The 19,192-nt window shown below is 40.4% G+C and overlaps 1 protein-coding gene across 1 annotated transcript in view; it reads right to left on the bottom strand.

Moving 5' to 3' along the window:
- Positions 1 to 1,867: 1,867 nt before the first annotated feature.
- Positions 1,868 to 19,192, bottom strand: part of CIITA (class II major histocompatibility complex transactivator) — a 37,318-nt gene continuing 19,993 nt past the window's right edge. The window contains exons 8-22 of the mRNA XM_054270769.1: positions 17,100 to 17,249; positions 15,801 to 15,941; positions 15,610 to 15,666; positions 14,788 to 14,844; positions 13,566 to 13,631; positions 11,388 to 13,092; positions 11,101 to 11,274; positions 10,177 to 10,248; positions 8,389 to 8,469; positions 7,361 to 7,453; positions 6,922 to 7,005; positions 6,115 to 6,198; positions 5,550 to 5,633; positions 4,786 to 4,878; positions 1,868 to 3,893 (exon numbers count right to left, since the gene is read on the bottom strand). Of these exons, the coding sequence (XP_054126744.1) occupies positions 4,806 to 4,878; positions 5,550 to 5,633; positions 6,115 to 6,198; positions 6,922 to 7,005; positions 7,361 to 7,453; positions 8,389 to 8,469; positions 10,177 to 10,248; positions 11,101 to 11,274; positions 11,388 to 13,092; positions 13,566 to 13,631; positions 14,788 to 14,844; positions 15,610 to 15,666; positions 15,801 to 15,941; positions 17,100 to 17,249 (2,921 nt within the window). The 3' untranslated portion in view covers positions 1,868 to 3,893; positions 4,786 to 4,805. The remainder of the gene's footprint in view (positions 3,894 to 4,785; positions 4,879 to 5,549; positions 5,634 to 6,114; positions 6,199 to 6,921; positions 7,006 to 7,360; positions 7,454 to 8,388; positions 8,470 to 10,176; positions 10,249 to 11,100; positions 11,275 to 11,387; positions 13,093 to 13,565; positions 13,632 to 14,787; positions 14,845 to 15,609; positions 15,667 to 15,800; positions 15,942 to 17,099; positions 17,250 to 19,192) is intronic.

Genomic DNA, 19,192 nt, shown 5'->3' with positions numbered 1-19,192 from the left:
GCAGTTGTGTTGGAGTTGTTCTTCAGTTTGAAAAGAAAATAATTGAAATATGCTTTCAAGGAAATTCCAGTTTTCCTGCAGGTACATGCAAGTAGTTCCAGATTGCTGAGATGGCCAGGAGATAGGAAACCCTTCTCATGAACAGCTACTTAAAAAATCAGACCTGAACTGAAGCATCAGTGTATGGGGAAGGGGGGGTAACCCACACGTTATTAGGGCAGGCATTAGACTGGTTTTGTTTTATTGTCATTATACTTTTTAGAAAAGACTGATTTTTGTAACTCTGCAATTTTTAAACCGAGTTGATGTATCAAGAACGTTTTGGATAAAGCAGAATTGAAAACAATTCTGCTGACACTCTCTGCATGATGTGTGTCCTCTGCAGTCTGTGGCTGCCATCTGCTCCCAGCGTGGGCTCCCTGCTGCACACAGATGGTGTCAGAGTCTCTTCTCAGCCAGTATGAGGAACAAGAGGGTGATGGCTTAGATCCCCCATGAAACAATGACAAACTTGTGTATCCTGATACTCCCAGTGTGTTGCATTCAAATAGCACATTCTGGCTCCTAGGCAGTAGAAATTAGCTCCCAGTTCCCAAAATTCTGTGCTCCAAATGCAATTTTCAGCTGCTCCTGCAGGAGGAGAAGCACTGACACCAAACCAAATAGCATTTCTCCAAGATAGGATTCATCAGGTGCAGTTCAGGACTGGCAAGTGTTTTGTGCCACACAGTCCCTGGACAGCAATTCAGGAATAAAGTCACTTAGGGCACAATATTCTAACACATAAAGATACATTTAGGGAAGCCAAGTCCCCATTTAGGTACCTATAGAAAGAATAACCAAGTTTACAAACTTGTCAAGCCCATTTGATAGTAACACAGTAAAGGCTGAATTTTGCTACTGCAGGGGGCATTCCTGCTGCCTCTATAATTATTCATTCATAGTGTTCACAGAGGTGGTTTCACTAGTTTTTCAGGGTCCCACAAATGCCTTTTTAAGAACATGATTCAGTTTGTCACTTTTGGTACTTACTGCAGTACCTAGGAGTTTGTAATAAATTCCCTGCAGTGGGTTTGTGCACACACTGCACAATTAAACAATACAGATTTCCCTGAGTCAGTCACTTTGGAGATTCTGAATCTTAGACCAAGATTCCTGATTTCTCAGAACAGCTCAGCTTGATGCATTTAAAGGATGGGGAGAGTGTTACAGGCTCTGACTACCATGGTAACACAATCCTTGGCATTTTAGCAAGGCTTCTTTGACAACAAAAAGAGATGGACATAAAGAGAGCAGCATTTTCCTCATCCTAAAAGATTTTTTCGAACAGAGATTTGATCACAACAGCTTCTTAGAAGGTAGCCAGTGAATTCAGTTTCTATACACAAGGCACTCATTTGACAAAAGCATTTTGGAGGAGCTTGGTGCCATAAGAATATCCAGACTTTCAACCCAGATTAAGTCTAGAACTTTTAACTGCAAAGATTGAGAAAGGATGAAAACCCCTTTTTGCTTTTATTAGCAGGTGGCCTCAGTCAGCACATTTCTATCTCCTGATCCTGAACTTACAGTCTGGCAGTTGGCATTGCAAGAACCTGTTCCTGTTAAGAAAGAATTATTTCTCTATTTCCAGCCCACTGAACTGTCCTGCCCATTCAGTCTCCCTCACACACAGTGCTTTCCGTTAGCCTGCAATACAAAGCCCCAAACCTGTTACTGTGGCAGAAGCCAGCAGTTGCTGTGTGGTTTCAGTGTTTCCAAGAGAAAAATCAAAATTTCAACGGGCACTAGAAGGTACTTTTAAACAGAGTACTTACTTTTATTAATACTTTAAAAAAGATATGTAAAGACAACCAAAACACTGTATCAAAATTTACCTGTACATTATAAACATATATTCCCACTAACTCAGAGAACAGCAGTACAGCCAACATGATTTTAGTAGTCCAGACATCATCCTGCAACATTCAGCTGCCTGTGGAATATTTAGCACATTCTGAGACTCAGTCATGGTAAAGTGCAGCTGCAGAAAATATCCCTAAAGGGCATTTGTCATCCAAAGCTTAGCTAGGAGAGGTCAAGACAAAGATGTGCATGGCTGGAGTGCCACAGGCTGATGGGAATATCACACAACATTTGGCTCAAACTACCTCCCATTCAAGCAGCTCCAAGAGGAGAGGATAAACAAGATTTTTATCCATGGCTCTGGCTAGAGTTTGACTATAAAGAAGAACCATGCAGATAGTTGAGAAAAATACAAATTCTAATTACAATCATATTCTCCACAGGGTTTTTCCTCCTGGCTCTCTCTTCCTCTACACCTTATGTCTGATTCCCTGCTCTCAGAAACAACAAACAGACCTTCCTTTCTCCCTTCTTTCTTTAATTTGTTCACTCTCTTTAATTTGTCCACATCCCTGCTGTCAAGATTCTGCAGGCACTGAAACTTAAGCAGAGGAGTAGAACTTGCAGGAAAGAAAATGAATGTTGTGATTTTGAGCTGTTTAAATCTGTGAATTTTTAAAGACCAAGAAACAGAGTATTTGAGAGGTTAGTTGAGAGATTCTAGTTTGCACAGATCCTTGGATCAGTATTGTCAGTGCTTCCTAGCAGAAGAGATTTCAAAGAGGTTGTTGAACTAACCCTGAGCTAACTGTGAAGTAAAGACTTCCCAATTTGTAGCATTTTGAGCATTCCTAGCTTTTTCCATCCCTTTTTGTTGTTCTGTCTCAGACTTTATCTGGATGGGAAGCCAGAATGGTGCTCCTGACCTGCTCCTGACAATTGCCTCTGTCCAATTTTAACTTCTCTTCATGTTCACAGAGCAGAAATAAAAGAATAAAAGAGACAAATGGTTTGCTGTTGCAGTCAGCAGGATGAATATTTGGCCCACATATGACTGAGACCAGCAGCATAGACATGATAGTGCTTTGAGATGTGCTTTTGGTGATTGCCTGGTTACTCATAACTCTGAGCCAGAAGGCCACATAAACCACACACAGTAGTGATATCACTGTCAAGTATAAAACTGGTGCTTGTAAACATTTATGCTGCCCAGCTGCATTTAAGAAATTAAATACCAATCCAGGTATATGATTTCAGAGTTCTCATTTGAGACAAAGTAAAAAACTTCAAAAATTGTTTGAGGATTTGTGTGCCATAAACTGGCTATTTTTATCTATTTGGATTTCTGCAATAATTTTAGAATAATGCATCATCATTTTACACTTTCAATTTCTTTCTTCTCATTACTTTTTTTTCCCCAATCTTTTTGAAGGATTCTGTACCAAGTCATGAAAGATATGTTTCTATCCCTTAAAGCAGCACTGATTACCAGTGAAGAAAATAGCAACTTCTAGAATCTTGTGGATAATCTTATGAGAACACTTTCTAGGGCTGATGACTCTTTTTTATGCTTCTCACCCTAGTGCTTCCAATCATACAGAGAGGTGAAATGTGTAACCCTGAGATTTGGAAGTCCAAAATCATCAAACCAAATTTGATGGCAGTTACCATTGGCACCATGAAATAAGCAATCAGATTTGATCTGTCAGTGCTTCAGATGTTGCAGGTTGAGCAGCTTTCAGTTTGCTCTTCGATAACTTGATGGAATTTTATACTCACAATATCCTTGTGCTTCCTGGTCTCCTTTAATGGTGGTCACAGTATCCAGATGCTCTTTTTATCTTTGATGTTGCTTAACTTTTACTATTTAAGTAGAAATACAGCTGGGTCTTTGAATAGCATTTTAAAACTCTATAATTCATCCAATTTAAGCATCGCTTAGAAACTGAAATGTTTTTTTTTTTGCAACAAACATGAGAACACCAATTCATAAAGCAGCAAGAAGACAGGAAAGGACAGAGGACACCCTCCTCTCTTCTTTATGACACCTGTGAAATGATGAATACAGAACATTAGATGTACACCTGTCACATTAACCACCATTAAGATTACAAAAATCATAGATTTAATGATTTGTGTAAACAGACAACAGTGGCTGGTGGATGCTGAATGGTTCAAGTTCGGGAGACAGAATCCAGAGTTCCTGCTGCTATTTATCCTCAGAGCTAATGCAGGTTTCCTCACAGTGATCATACCCCTGGTGTCCTTTCTTAGGAAGGTAGGGCTTTTCAACAGGACAAAGATTTAGTTCACTGTAGGCTAGTAAGGAGCACCACAATTCTTCACTGCTGCAATTACTTCAAGGATCCTTGAAACTGTGCAGGCAATGAAGTAAAAGTGGCTGCCAGTGGCTAAACCACACAATAACACAGAACTAGGAATGTAGGAGGGAGTGTTTTGCTCTGAGTACTGCACAGGTACAGCTGCACAGGCACACAAACAGCTGTTGAGGATTTGTATTCAACAAAGGAAAAGTGAAAGTACTTACTAAAAACCAGCACAAAACAAGTTCTGAGGAGTACAGAACTCATCTATTAAACATGAGAAGTACACAGAGCTTTAGTTTTCCCCAACAAAAATGAGAAACTAAGCAGGGCAGCTGCCAGTCACTGAACTGGGCTGGACTGGGAGTTCTAGAGGTCCATTTTTCTTAATAAAGCACTTGCAGTGTGCTAGTGCAGGTCCAGGGAGGAGGGAGGTGCAAGGTGAGTGCAGGGAAAGGGGGCCTGGTGTGACACTGCTCTGTGCCACTCTAGGGCACCATCTCCAGGCTTGCCCATGGGCACATGGATGCTGTCACTGTGCCTGCTGTAGTGAGCCTGGAATCAACAGCTCCCACAGAAACAAACCTGGTTTTCTCAGGGAGCCATGGTTTGTTACCTTTATGGAATCCTCTGAATCTACACACTGATCCTGGAGTCCAGCTGGTGAAGGTGTTCAAGAACTCCATAGGGAATGGTGGGATTCCACATCCTGTAAGGGAAAATTCAGAAAGAAAAGAGATTTTAAGAAGTGCAGTTTGTTTTACCTTCTTTTGGTGTGTTTGATGTGTTTGTGCCTTTTTCTGGTTGTTATTGCTGTTGTTTTCTTTCTTTCTTTCTTTACTTTAAAGTTGTCCTTTGACTATCATCCTGTGAAAGTATGTAAGCTATGGAGCAAAGGAAAATGCATTTTGATTTAGAAAAATACAGTTCAGTACTCCATAATCTTGCTGACTCTGGTCACACAACTGCACTCCTGTCTCTGTAACTATTTTTTTGACCTTCCATCAAACTCCCTTCCTCTGAATGTGTACCGGTAGCTTCAGTCTATTTAGCCTCTAATGATGGCTGCTCATTGTTTATCCCTCAAACAGAAGTGGTGCAGCACAGAGTAGGTCTGGTTCTCTGGGAGGGTAGAAGATTAACAAAGGGAGGCTCAGTGGAAACTGTTTCAGTCAAGACAAGCTCGATTGCCTAGGACCACTGGGAATGAATCAGCTGAAACCTGAGACAACATTTTAAAAAACCTCTGCTTTTGTATTTTGCTGATGTCTTTGTTTGTGCCTCTTTTAAATCTGACAAATCCAGAAGGCAGCTTTAGCACGATTGCTAACCCAGTTTTACAGGATGAAGGTACAGCAAACAGCCTGTCAAGAGACTTACACCAGGTTCTTCATTTGGGGACATTTTCGTAGGCTGTCAGTCAGCTGCTGGGCTCCAACACCAGTTATTTTGTTATACTGAACACTGAGGAATAAAAACAACTTTGTTAATCCAAATCAAATGGTGTAATCAAACATTTTATTCAAAATAAAAAATACTATATAGGTTAATCTGCAGATGGGGTAAGAAAGAAAAAGGAAAAAACCCAAAATAGATTGTCAGTTCAAAAAACTTGCAACAATATACTCAGAAGGTTGAATGGGAACTTCATTATGTTAATTCATCTGAGGGATTCCTTTTTCCATGTTCCTGAGGTCATTCTCTAGCTCCCCCATGAGCCTATTCTCCCACCTTAACACCAATATTTCTGGGTTTATGGTGAACTGTTCCTTAATCCTTTCTAATCACTGACTAGCTGGACCCTGCAGAAGCACATTTCTCCTGTGAAATTTTCCCAAAATCTTCCTCAGTTTCTGTCTCCTCCAGAACCAAACATGGAATATTTGTATTTTCAGTCTCCAATGAAGTAAGCTTTCCTGGGCCATCTCAAAGATTTCATACTCACTCTAGCACTCTTAAAGATGTCATTGCAGGAAGAACCTTTGCCAGATTTTCTGCTCCAAAATCACAAATGTTGTTATTGTACAAGCTGCAGAAAACCAAACCAGAAGAGTCACAATTGAATAAAGGATTATGTACATAGATATTAGATCAAGGGTTTTCAGATATGGTAAGTACATCTTAACTTTCATTTTATGCTTATTTGCAGTTAAAGTTTAATGCACACATTCATATTTCATGTATCAAGTAAGGCAAATGGTCACATCCTTCTTCACCTAGCACAGGTACAGCAAAAAAGGTCTAGATTCTATTATTCTATGGATAATAAGAACATTTCTGTCCACACAGGTCAAATTAAAAATCTACCAAAAAAAATCAGGCTTAAAGATTTGGGGTACAGCATTCAAAAGATTTCCACACCACCAAACTACTCCAGAATTGCACACCAGGATTCCTTGCATTCCCTGCTTCCCTCAGGCCTGTGCCAGATTCCCCAGTGCAGTGGGATGGGCCATGGTCCCCATATCAGCAAACACAGACAGCTGGGTTTGCAGCAGATGTGGTGCACATCTGTGCAGGGCAGGATTCATAACTGGGTATTATGGACTGGATTTAAATATCAGCCCAGTCCTTGCTCTATTCCCAAATATCCTTCTGCATGTCATACTTCTCCTGTTCTTTCTGAAGACTTTATGCAAAAATGAAGTGAAAAGCTTGGTGCTGCACAGTGTTACCTCTTTGTTCCCTGTTCAGTAGTTTCTGACAGAGACAGCAAGGTATGCTTTCAAAACAACAAGATACAACTACTCACCTTAGTGTTTTTAAGGAAGACAAGGAAGGGAGAGCTGCAGCAAGGTTCTCTGCACCCAGGTCTGTTATTTTATTCTGTGATAAACTACAGTAAGTGAAATCACTTCGTTAGTTGAGCACATTTATTCCGATTTATTACATTGTGGGGGGAAATTAATTTTCAATTTTTAAAAAATATAATTTGGACAGTCTGTTTAGACCAAATGCAGAGAAAAAGGCAAGATAGAGCCCTTGAAGAGAAGTCAGGAAGGATTAATCTATTTGTCTAATGAATGTACTGATTAAGTATCTCCACAGGCTCATTGGTCTTCCATGCCCATGGGATACTTTTACCCATAATTGTTAACAGACAGTCCCTTAAGTCTCTAGGTTTAATCTGTTTCTTCTCAAAATTTCCCTGAACTGTTAACCTTACTTTAATGTTACTTTAATGCACTTACTTTAATGTTTCCAGTGATGTCAGGGTTGGAAAGACTTCAGATAGACTCTTTGCTCCTTCATCTCCTATGCCATTTTCACTCAGAGCATCAAGGCTGTGTGATGACAAAAAGAGAATTAGCTTCCCTTTTAATCTAAATTTTTGTGGTCTATTCACCTCAGAGACCATTCTATCTATCTTGAAAAGCTTTTCTGCAGTAGCCTCAATCAGCATGAAGCATCACACAAATTACAGCTTCTCTAATAAGCAGCTTTCTGCTGCCCAAATTTAAAGCATAAGAATTTTTTTTTACTAGTTCAATGCCTTGACCCATTTCCTTTGATATGCAACATTATTAAAATAGTTATGAAATAGCTGTGTTCCAGCTAAGCTGAAAGGAGATTTCCTGTGCACACAAAAATACAGAACTGACAAAATCCAGCAGAGGCTATAAATCCTTGCCTAAACCTCTCCTTCTCCAGAGAGGAAGTATTAAAAATGAAGTTTTCCTCACATCCAGTCAGATACTGGAATTTCAGATACTGGATCCCCTTCTAATCTGACAGATAATGCTGGGGTATATTTGATATAACCAAAGGCCCTCCCAAAACCCAAGAACCTTCCCACAGGTGCCATGCACACCCCTGCCTACTGCTGTTACACTTGATTCTAGTGCAAAGAAGCTCAGAACTAAGAGAGAGTTGGTTTGTCATGGATGTCCTGGAGCTCCAGTGAAGTCAGAAGTTGTCAGTGGTGAGGCAGGGAGGGGGCCCCCAGGGGCTCTGCACTGAACCTTCACCCTTCACCCAGGAACACCCCAGGAAGGGACTCAGGGCTCTGAACAAACCAACACCAGCTGTCTCCAGGCAGGATGGGGAGTGTCAGCTTTTAGGGTGCTGTTAGAGTTTGGGAATGTTTCTGCTGGTCAGTTTTGTCATCAAACAAGGAGTCAAGTTAGCAAATAAAATGTTTCTTGGGTACAAGAGCTTCTCCATCATCAAGGGCTGCTGAGGAGAAATGTTAGCAAAGTTCATCTTTAGCAGAACTCACTCTAAATGCTGAAGTGATGGAAATGCTGCAAGAATTTTCACGAGTTTTAGCAATCCTTGAAGGCCACATGCTGGACCCAGCCTGGAAGAAAATACAGACATGCAGCAGGTTTTTCACAGGCTCACAAGCAGCAAAACTCAGCAATTTTTGAGTTCTTTCCCTGTCGCAGACATTTTTTTCACAGAAATCCTTTCTTTGGGATTGTCCATCTTCTGGGAAGCTGAGGGCCCCAGAAGAGAATGTAAACAATTGTTATCAGCTGTTGTGAAATGCAATAGGATGCACCTGTGATTGGATCATGTTCCCATGTTTATAATTAAGGGCCAATCACAGGAGCAAGCTGGGGACAGAGTCCCTGGACACAACTTTGTTATAGATTCTTTCTTTCTTGCTATTCTTAGCTTAGCAGCCTCTGCAACTTCTCTCTTTATTCTATTTAGTATAGTTATAATGTATTATATATCATATATCAATAAATCCAGCCTTCTGATCAAGAAACAAGATTCTCGTCCTTCTCTCACCACCCAGCGACCCACTCAGGTCGCTGTAATATTTCCCTGCAGCCCCCAATACAAGCTGGTTTACACCCTCAGAAACAGCCATTCCCTACCACCTGCACCAAGGAATTCTGCTGTGAAGCCTCCAGATGAGGACCAACAAGGCTAAGGCCAGGCAGGCCAGAGCTTGCACAGCAGCATTGATACATTTGCCACTTTTTGTTCCTCTCTGCAAGACTTATCTCACTTGTTTTAGATTCTTATATTTCTGTTCTTTATCTTTTTCAGGTTTTTCACTGTAAGTATAATCTTGAGATGAAATACACATCCATCTTAGTATAACTGAGAAATGGAAACAAAGGTATTTTCCCCCAACTAATAACAATTCAGTCTAACTTAAGATCAACATTTTACTGCAGCTTAAAGCATAAATTGCACTTTGATATTCATGCTCCAAGCATTTGTCTCTCATATCCTATTTGGAGTTTCTTTGGTATCAAAACAAGTTCAGTTATTTAAAAGGATTAGCATTTTAAAGAAAATTTAAATAAAGGGATATTGGAAGAGGAAATTAGAAGAGAAAGCAGCATAAAATCAGAAGTGAGGCCAAGGATAGCTGTGCCATGTTGGGTTAGATTTACAGAGCAGGAAACAGGTGAGAACACCTGATGAGAATTCTCCATTGCACTGATGCAGTTTCTGCCCAAACAAATTCACATGCTATGGAAGGATATTTTGAGCAATAGAATAGCCTTGGAGGCTGCTTACAGTTTGGGGGAAAAAAACTGTTACTAAAACCTCACTTTTAAAGTAGTGTTACCAAGTCAACCTTCCATCTTCCAGGAAAAGGGTGCTAAATAATTTATTTGGGAGGCATTTTCTGATGTAATCCTCTCATGGCCCTAGCTCTGATAGGGTAGAAAATTATGTCAGAAGACTCAGATAGAAAAGTTCAGCATTTCTGGGGGAAAAAATATTTCCCAGGTAGTTGGATCACAGTCAAAATATTTTATGCCCTGTGGCACAAGATCAGTACCTTGTGGCCAGGAGGTAACTTGTACTAAAACAAAAAAAAATAAAATGGTAGAGCCCTGTTGATCTGTATTGCTGCAGGAGCCAGAAATAACGTTCTTTGAGTTTTGCCCATTAGTTAAATCTAGTTCAGAGAAAAGCAAGATAGCAATAATTGGGGTTTTCAGCTGACTGTACATCAGTGCCATGGCTGTAGCCAACACCCATGACTGCTCCCCTTAACCAGGACCACCTCAATCAGTAGAAGTTCAGCACTTACGCAAATTCCAGTTTTCTGAGGTTTCTGATGGCAGGAATTTCATAGCTGGTGCAACCAGATGCTTCTTGCACACTAAATAAATCACAGTAGAATCAGAGTATGGTAAAAATTTTAGCAGCCAAAGAGTGCTTTAAAAATAATCTGTTAACAAACTTCTACAGAAAATTAACCACTGTTGCATTAACTGAGGAACCAGGAAACTTCAGAGTAACTTCTGCTCTAACCTTTCTTCACCTAAGTAATTTCAATCCAATAATTGCCTTTCATAGTGCAATTGTTTGCTCTTTTTTCAATAAAATTTGAAAATACATTTTTCTAAATCAACTATTTTCTGTCAAACATGAAACTATTTTGTCTATCTTTTAATCAAAATACTCCACCCGTGTTAAAATAGAAGTCATCATTAAAAAAACCCAAAACAAACAACAAAATTTTACTTCTGCGTGTTTTTAATTGCAACCAATCCCCCAGCTACATCAGCAGCAGGATGGAGCTCAGGGTTTCTAGACCATGTAATACAAGATTTTATCTCCTGGGCTAAAGGACTGACTCAGCCCCTTTGGGACCAATGCAAAACAGGCTTTCATTTATGCCCAGGTACTACAGGGAGAAAGAATCAGCCCAAGTTCTGTAACTGAAAGGAATTGGAAGAGATTAAAGAGGAATGACAGCTGGCTTTTTCAGTGGCAGTTTTGGTGACTGCTCTGCACAGTGCTGTCATTGCTCATCCCTGCCATGGCAGCCACCTCACATGGGGGTGGGAGAACCCCCCACAATGACCCAGGAGTTTGCACTGCCTTAGTTACTTCTCTTCTGGACAAGCAGACAACTCCATTGTCCAGCACTGGTGGTGAAACCCTGTTTTCATAAACTGCTATTGGTATCAGTTGGTATAAGAGGAGTTTTGACCATAAGTGATCCTACCAATTCATCATCTTCTCCTGCATCTCTACAAGGTCGGAGAGGTCACTGATGTCCTTCATTGTCTTTGCCTTAAAGGGATCAAGAACAAATTTCTCTGTGGATGCTTTCAGCAGTTCGTAGTCTTTTGTCTGTTCTAAAGATTTCCAGAGCCTGACTGTGTCACTGAGGGGAGCCCTGTGAAGTGACAAAATGTGCAAAACCAACAGATGTGACTGCTGTTGTTGCATGAAAGTGTCATTTACACACAGGGCTGTGGATGATGCTGTGGGGTACAGAGAGTGACCAACCTGAACGATGTCACATTCCTCAGGCTGACCAAGGCCTGCAGCCCTTGCATGTCAATGCTGCTGTTCTGCAAATCCAAGGAAAACTCTTTTCTTGACCTTTTCAAAATAGAGTGCAGTACATGGACATCAGGTGGTGTAAGAGCTATGCCCAGAAAAGACAACTTTGGCTCCAGTCTTAAGGCCACATGCTGCAGGAGATAATTGTTCTGTGTTTCATAAACACAACACAAAAGCTCCAGCAACCTCTCTGGACAGAGAGTATCAATCTGCAGCCTTCTAATGTATTTCAAGAGGGTCTTCTGCTTCTTGGTTGATTGTTTTTCATCCTCATTTGAAAGAGAGCAGAAGCAGGGATCATCCTGGAGAAACATCAAACCAGCCACAAACCGAGGCATTAAATCTAACCAGTTATAAGGTTTTTTCTTCTTGGATAGAAAAGACAGGTACTTTGTTAGGTTTTTATCCTTGAGCTCTTCTGCTAACAAAAGGTGAAGCGCACACAAGAAATTCTGAATGACAAAATCAGAGAATGTGCACCCAAATTCCTCTTCTTCACTATCTGAATGTCTGGGGAATGCAAATGGCAGGAAGAACCCATACTTCAGAGCAAACTCTTTAACTTCCTTAGAAGGAATAAGATCACTTTTCATGGCACTTTGGTGCTTTTCTCCAAGACACCAGGCTACACGAGCTAGGGTAGCAAGATTCTCTTGATTTTGTGTGGTTGTAACATCTGTTTGCAGAAACATTATCTTCTGCTGAAAAAATTTCAGGAAGACTTCAGTAAGAGTTGAAGGAAGACTTTTCTCTCCCATTTCAAGCACTGTCTCACAGAGAAAACAAACAAATCTACACATAACCGGACTGTAACAATGACTGAACAAGTACTCACACTCTTTGATTAATTTCAGTGCACTATCACAGTAGAGTGATTCTTCAAAGTATTTGGTTATGTACAATTCTCTCTGCTGAGGGGAAAATCCTACAATTTCAATAGTCTTATCCACTTTGGACATGAACTGGTACAGTTTGTCTTTTGGTCTTGCTGTAAATAATAAAGTACAGCCATTGAGTATCTTTTTCTGGATGAGTCCTGAAAGCAGCTCCTTTATGCTGCACAAATCCTTTTCAGGCTGGCTGGCTGAGCAACGAGGAAAATTCTCGTGATCGTGCAACCCTTTAAAACCATCAAAAATCAGAAGGACTTTATCAGGATTTTGCAATATATACTCAAAGATCTCTTTGCTTCCCTCTTGAGGCTTTACAAAAAAATCAAGCAGTAGTTCCTTCAGGCTGTATTGCTTCTCAGGCAAGCTTATTTTGCAGTCAAACCAAAATACAAATTCAAACTGAGAAAACTCTCCATTGGACCAGTCCTGGCAGATCTTCTGAACGAGAATGCTTTTGCCCATTCCTGCTTTCCCCAGCACCACAATCACTTTAGTCTCTAAGTCTTTACGCTGTGGGATTTGAAATATTTGGCTTCTATCAATGGCTGTCTTTTCCTTCTCTTGCAGGCTGCAGGTTACCAGCTCCTTTTCCATTGCTTTTGCACTGTTCTTTCCAGTCTTGGTTTCAGTTTGACTTTGAACAAGTGTCCCATCAATGAACAGGTGATCCAGATTTACTTCCCGCTCCATGGTCACAGATTTGCACGTGTCTCGGAAATAATCCTTAAGGGATGAACAGAAAGTTCCCACTTGCTCTAGAGAAATAAAGAGCATACACAAACTGAAGGAACCAGTCCACAAATGACAATATCATTTCATGGTGGCTTAAGTGCCTGATTGCAATATGGTGAAAGCACAGGCATTCCCATAAAGCCAATAGGGCTGGATTTACCCCATGCTACTGCAGCTGAGAAGTGCAGGCACAACAGACACTTTCACACCCATGAACTGAATAATTGTGGATAATAATAATAATAATAATTACTGGAGCTCTCTGTACAGATGATAAAACCAGTGAAGTACACTGAGCTGCTAAGCAGCTACTACAGCTAGATATCTACAGGAAGCCAAGTCTAATATCTTGAAACCAGGAATTGTGTTCAGACCCTCAGAACAGCTTCACAAATTGTTGAATAATTCCTACAAGAAGCTTCTCTGTATGGAAAGAAACAGAGAATCTTTTTCCAAAACATATTGGAAGGTTTAAGTTCAAGAGTTCTAAACTCACCTGGTCTTTTGAAAGGTTCTTCAGAAGGAATTATGGAATCTTGAACTTCTTGAAATTTCTCTAAATCTGGAGAAACAAAACAATATACTTGACAAAGACACCTAGATAATCACCGATTCAGCTTTACTAATTTTAACAATAAGATTAATGCAAATTTCCAAGTTCATTGTAGCACATATTCAGAGTAAGAGATATTTTGTTCATTTTACAAGGAAAAATGAATGAAATTCTCCCACAAGTAGAATTCTGCTGATGTGCACTGATAGAGGCAGAATGGCATCAAACAAGACCACAGCTGTTCTGACAGTTGTGGGAAGCAGATTTACCATTCCAGGTGACATTCACTGTTCTTTTCGAATGTCAGTGTTTTGCATAAATTCATGTTCACACATAGTGCTTCTTTATGTCTTCAAAAGCAATAGCTTCCTTTTGTTATTCTACACCTTGTAACCCAGCACTAAAGATGAATGTCACAGAGAAGTGACTCCTGGTAACAGTGTTTACCCATTACTCTCCCTGACAAAGTCCCATTGCTGTCCAGTTTTCTTTCTTTTCACCTGTTTGCTTTCAAACTACTGCAGACTTTTGCAGTTGGGTCAGGTGAACAGTGTCTCCTTTACACAAAGGAATTGGGAATTTTTCAGAGAGAACACATTTTCTTCAGATTGGTAGTTGCAGAGTATCAGTTTTGACAAAACTTTTGGTAGGAAAAGCTTTGCAGACGCAAGACAGAATTTAAATTGACAGAGGCTGTAACAAACTCAACCTCAGAACCTTGTAACCACACACAGCAGAGATGTGCAAAAAATTACCTAAACCAAAACACATTAATCTCCCTAAATATGCACAAATGTGTTTCATACCAGAATATCATCTTGATCATCTTGATATAGAATATGATCTAAAAGAAATACAAATCTTACCATTTCAGAGATGTGGAAATTAATTCCTACCCTGCCTGCCAGCAACTTTCAGAATGGTTAGAGTTCACAATTGCTTCTAAAGGGAAGCACCACAGGCCTCCAGTAAGAAAGATATTAAATAAAGAAAGGTTGGGCAAGCGTCTGTTTTTTATTTACTGTTTATTTTATTAACTAAGAAAACAGAATGGAAGAACAGAAAAAAGAATCTGTAATGAGACATTTAGATGGGAAGCTATTCAAAGCAGGTAGGAGTGAAGAACTTTTAAAAAAGTAAAAGAAAAACTGGCTTGGCATCTTACATTTATCTGCTGCTGCTGCATCAGGAATTCCAGGGCTGGTGGTATACGTATGTTGTGCTGCAGTAAATCGGTTGGAATTACTGGCATTGTTTATTTACATAAAAAGTAAATACAATTTACAAAGACTGCCCCACACCTAGGGATATTTGCCTCTTAATCTCCATATTATACTTTTGCTTTTGGGGCATTGGAAGCCACCAGAGGGCAACAAACTCCTGCACTGGACACAGGGACAATCAACAACACTGATACCAAACTCTGGGTTCCAACAGCCCTCTGAGGGCTGGAAGGAAAGTTTGTTACCTGAAGTGGGACTGTTAAATCCTGACCAAGGCTCTGATTTCATTATAAACCATTCTGTGCATTAGCTTTCAGTATTGCTTAGTTAAATAAGTTGGTTTTGGGTCTTCCATGGGAGCTGGCTGCAGCGTGGCTGCCAGCACTGAGCATTTCAGATGCTCAGGCTATGCCAGCATCAGATCATCTCCCACTTCCTGAGGGTGCTCCAGCACCCTGGGCTTTGCATTGTTTTAACTAAACCTGACTTCTTTCTGAAACTGGATGTCATAGCAAACACAGGGGATTGGCTGCTGAACCTGAAGCTCTACAACTCCTATCTGTACATTTTGGATCAGAGTAAGCAGCCAGTGACCAATACAAAGAAGGAAATACCATCCAGTTTTGGTTTTTTAAGGTCAATAGGAGTAAAGTCTGAAGGGGAGAACAGGCTTTGAGTAGAAGCAATATGGTTTCTCTCCCAGTTCAAAGCGCTGTACCCCAATTTTCTACTACTACCCCAATAAACCCCAGTTTTCTACTTACCACATAAATTAACTGGAAAAGCTGGAGACATGAATGTTTCCATGGAAGATGTCAGCACTGGCAAGAAACAAAGCATAGTTTCAGCATATCATAGCTATCAGTAACTGGATTTAATCAGTGCTGCTGTTGGCAGCATTGATTTTTTTAACACTTTATGCCTCTTTATGGGGATAAAAAGCTATCGCTCTTACCTGGATATACTATAACTTCAGATGTGCCATTTTCAAGAACAAAATTAAATATCTGCTGAGGAGCACCTGCCAAGTCTGGATTCTCTTGGTACCCTTTTACACTGGCTGGTAGGCACTCTGAGGTCAAAGGTTCTGACAATCCTGAAATGAGTGCAGAATAGTTACTCTTCTGTTTTTAAAGGGTTCTGCCTTCTAAAGCTTTATGAGAGAGAGAAAGTTTTCTAACAGTACTTTCTGGCAGCTCATAGGCAAATCTTCCCAGTGGAGAATTCACAGGATCACATGAGGTCCATAGAACCCATTAAAAAAAGAACTGTTACAAGGTGTGATGAGCTTGAAATACAAGGGATTACCCAGCTTTTAGCAGCCACTGTTTTCAATAGTCTAAAGAGAAATTCTATTATCATAAGGAAAAGTGCTTAAGGCAAAGTCTGTAAATGTACAGTCAAAGATCCAGAGAAGTGAAAATGTGTAAATAGTATGTATCTGCATTAAATTTACCTTCCTTGCACTACATCCTTCCCAAATAACTGCACATCATTCAGGTTGTACAAGCACCCTCCCTCTCAACTCACACTGGGAAAGTTTTTTGATGATTCAGTGCTTGCAATTTAATCAGCCATAGCTCTGAGTTTCTGTAGGTGGGACAGAATTTCTTCTGCTACTTTATGCTGCTTCAGCTCACATGAGGTATTTCAAGGCTCCCAATTTACGCACTGGCTTTGGTTCCTTTCCAGCACAGACTTAACAGTGAAAGGTGTGGAACTGGGCCCTTGTCATTAGCACTTCTCAGTGTGCCATGAGCACCCTCTGCTACCCAGCATGGCCCAGGTCAGGTGCCTACAGCCCATCAGTGGGATCACTGCTCACTTTTCATGAGCTAAATCACAGCCTAGATTTTGCTCTACTGCTGCAAATGTAATTATCCCTCAGTCCTTTACAAATCTCTGGGTGAAAAAGAATTTGGAACTAAATTAAAGTTTAATAATGAAAAATTTTGTGACTTCCTATTCTTAAGACAAGCAAGAAATTACTCAGATTAGCATATAGTAAATGACTGTTCTGTTATAACCTGCACCAATTAAATAAAAGATTCATTCTACTCAATTAGGAGCAATTCCCTTTTAATTTCCCTTGAATATTTTCCATTCTTTTAGTGAGTGCCACACCTTTAAGAGCTGCCTTACTTGCCATTTTCCTGCCACTGCTCATAGTCAAAGACAAGATTTACAAGAGAGTTTTCCCCATGTGTAAATCAGCCTGTGTACAGCTGCACAGCTATAGCTGTACTCTACCTACCAGGAATGATCAGGCTCCTTTCCAGCCCGTGGGCAGCAGGAACAGAACAGGACATGTGCTGGTTGGTTAGGGAGGTGCAGCTCACTGGGTGGCTATTGAGAGGCATAGGAAAGAAACTGCCACTCCCTGTAGAGGCTGCAGGGACTTCTACTTTAAAATAAAATAGCAAAACAAAAGGAGAAAGTTATGTCATTGATAGAATTTAAAGGAACCAAAGAAGAGGTCTCAGTAGATAAGATAAAGCACTTGATTCTGATCAGCTGTGTTTTGATTTTCCAAAAGCAAGAACAATTCACAATAGCTTTCTGAAAACAATTTAGCTCTCAAAATATAAAATGTATTTATTAAATTCTGTAGTAGATCACTTTTTCTTCTTTGTAGTTTCTCTTTAAATTTTCTTTTTCTTCAGTTTTCCTCACTTATTTTCAGATGTATCTAGATGTACATGACCATACACATGGATGACTGACAGATAAGACATAACAATCAGTACATTGGCTGTACTGATTTTCCAAGCACAGTTTGCTGTCTCAATATTGCACAAAAGCAGAGAGGCCCACAAGCAATAAACTGGGGACCTTGACTCCCTACTTAGACACTACAGTGCTTGTAAGGACAAAGAGTGTGTGTAAAGTTCTCCCAAAGAACAGTCACAAACACCAGACCTTTTAAAGATGCATCTCCTCTGCAGCATATTTTTTCCTCCAAGAATAGAACAAATGGGGTGAGATGTTTGTGCATTGTACAATTCATCTTATCAAAAGACTCCTACAGATCAAGTAAGACACACCTGCGTATTTGAATTAGTGTGTTAGTTTCATTGGTTTTACAACACCCCTATTCTCAGAGCTGGTTTTGCTTTTTCCTTCCCTCTCCTGTCTAGCTGCAACAAGTAAGTCTGTACTTCATCACTTTCTGTGGTCTGATGTTTTTATTAGGAGCTACAAACTTGTCTGGGGTTTGTGCCACTATTCCATTTAATTCCTTTGAAAGAATTTCATCCTTGGCTTACTTTGAACTTTAATACACATTATTGTCTTTGCTGTAGGTAGTCTTGCACTTCTGAAGAGTTGATGCATTTGCCTTTGCAGGATCCTACTGTGACACCTGTGACAGGTTAAAGAAACTCCTGATTTTGTCAAGTAGCTCATATTTTTGTCAATTAGATTTTTCTACACAGTACTTATACTGTCTTATGTATATTTTCCTTCCTCAGCACCTTCACTGGGTCAAGGACAGTAGAAAAACTGATAATATTCTGAGGACTTCCACCAAAAGGATGGGTGCAGCTTCACAAAGCACCTGTTAGCTCTGGGATGATCCTTTCGTCTGGAATGCAGGTTCTGTAGGGTGAGGCATTTGGAACTGATGTGCCATTTTCTTATGGAAAACTATTATTAGTAGTGTGGTGTAAATATAGGCTTTTAAAAGTGCCAAATCTTCAAAGGAACTTAAGCAAATAGAAACTAATCCACCTTTAACAGCTACTAACTGCCAGGAACTTCACCTGTGTCCAAACAACTACAGTCAGCAGGTACCAGTTCAGTAGAAATTCTGATATCATTTCCAGAGCTAGCAAGCATGTTTTTTCTGCTCAGTTCTCCCTCCCCACTCCTTCAGAACTCCACAAGAACACTGGAAAACCAGCATGGATGGCAGTCATGGTGCACATGTGTATTCTGTCAGATTTCCAGGCAGTCTGTGCCAGCTCTTTACCTGCCCTGTGCTGAGGTGCAGCCCCAGATCCCAGCACTCTGGATGAACTCTAGGTTACACACTGCTTTGGCCACCCCCCAATATGTACATGGCCCCTGGGCTTTGGTACAGCCAGAGTCCCCTTAGGAGCCTTGGGAGGTGTGCTGATATAAAACCAGTCAGATGTCCACCCAAAACACAATAGAAAATAGTTCAAACTATTGCTGCTAAAACAAGGCTGTTCTCACCTGGATTTTGGAAGAGTATTTTGCTGGTTAACTCTGCCTGAGATACCCCTTTAGGCTACAGTTGGCTGAGAACACTAGCACCAGTTCACACCAGGGAGACAAGTTCCAGCCTGCCTGCTGGCCCCAGGTGTTGTCTTGTAGATGGTCTAA

Source organism: Melozone crissalis, unplaced genomic scaffold (genome assembly GCF_028551555.1).
Source record: "Melozone crissalis strain CALT ecotype California unplaced genomic scaffold, PUWL_Pcris_2 ptg000012l_1, whole genome shotgun sequence".
In the NCBI taxonomy this organism is placed as follows: domain Eukaryota; kingdom Metazoa; phylum Chordata; class Aves; order Passeriformes; family Passerellidae; genus Melozone; species Melozone crissalis.
Note: the sequence above shows the minus strand (reverse complement) of the source record. Positions and strands in the feature narration are given on the sequence as shown.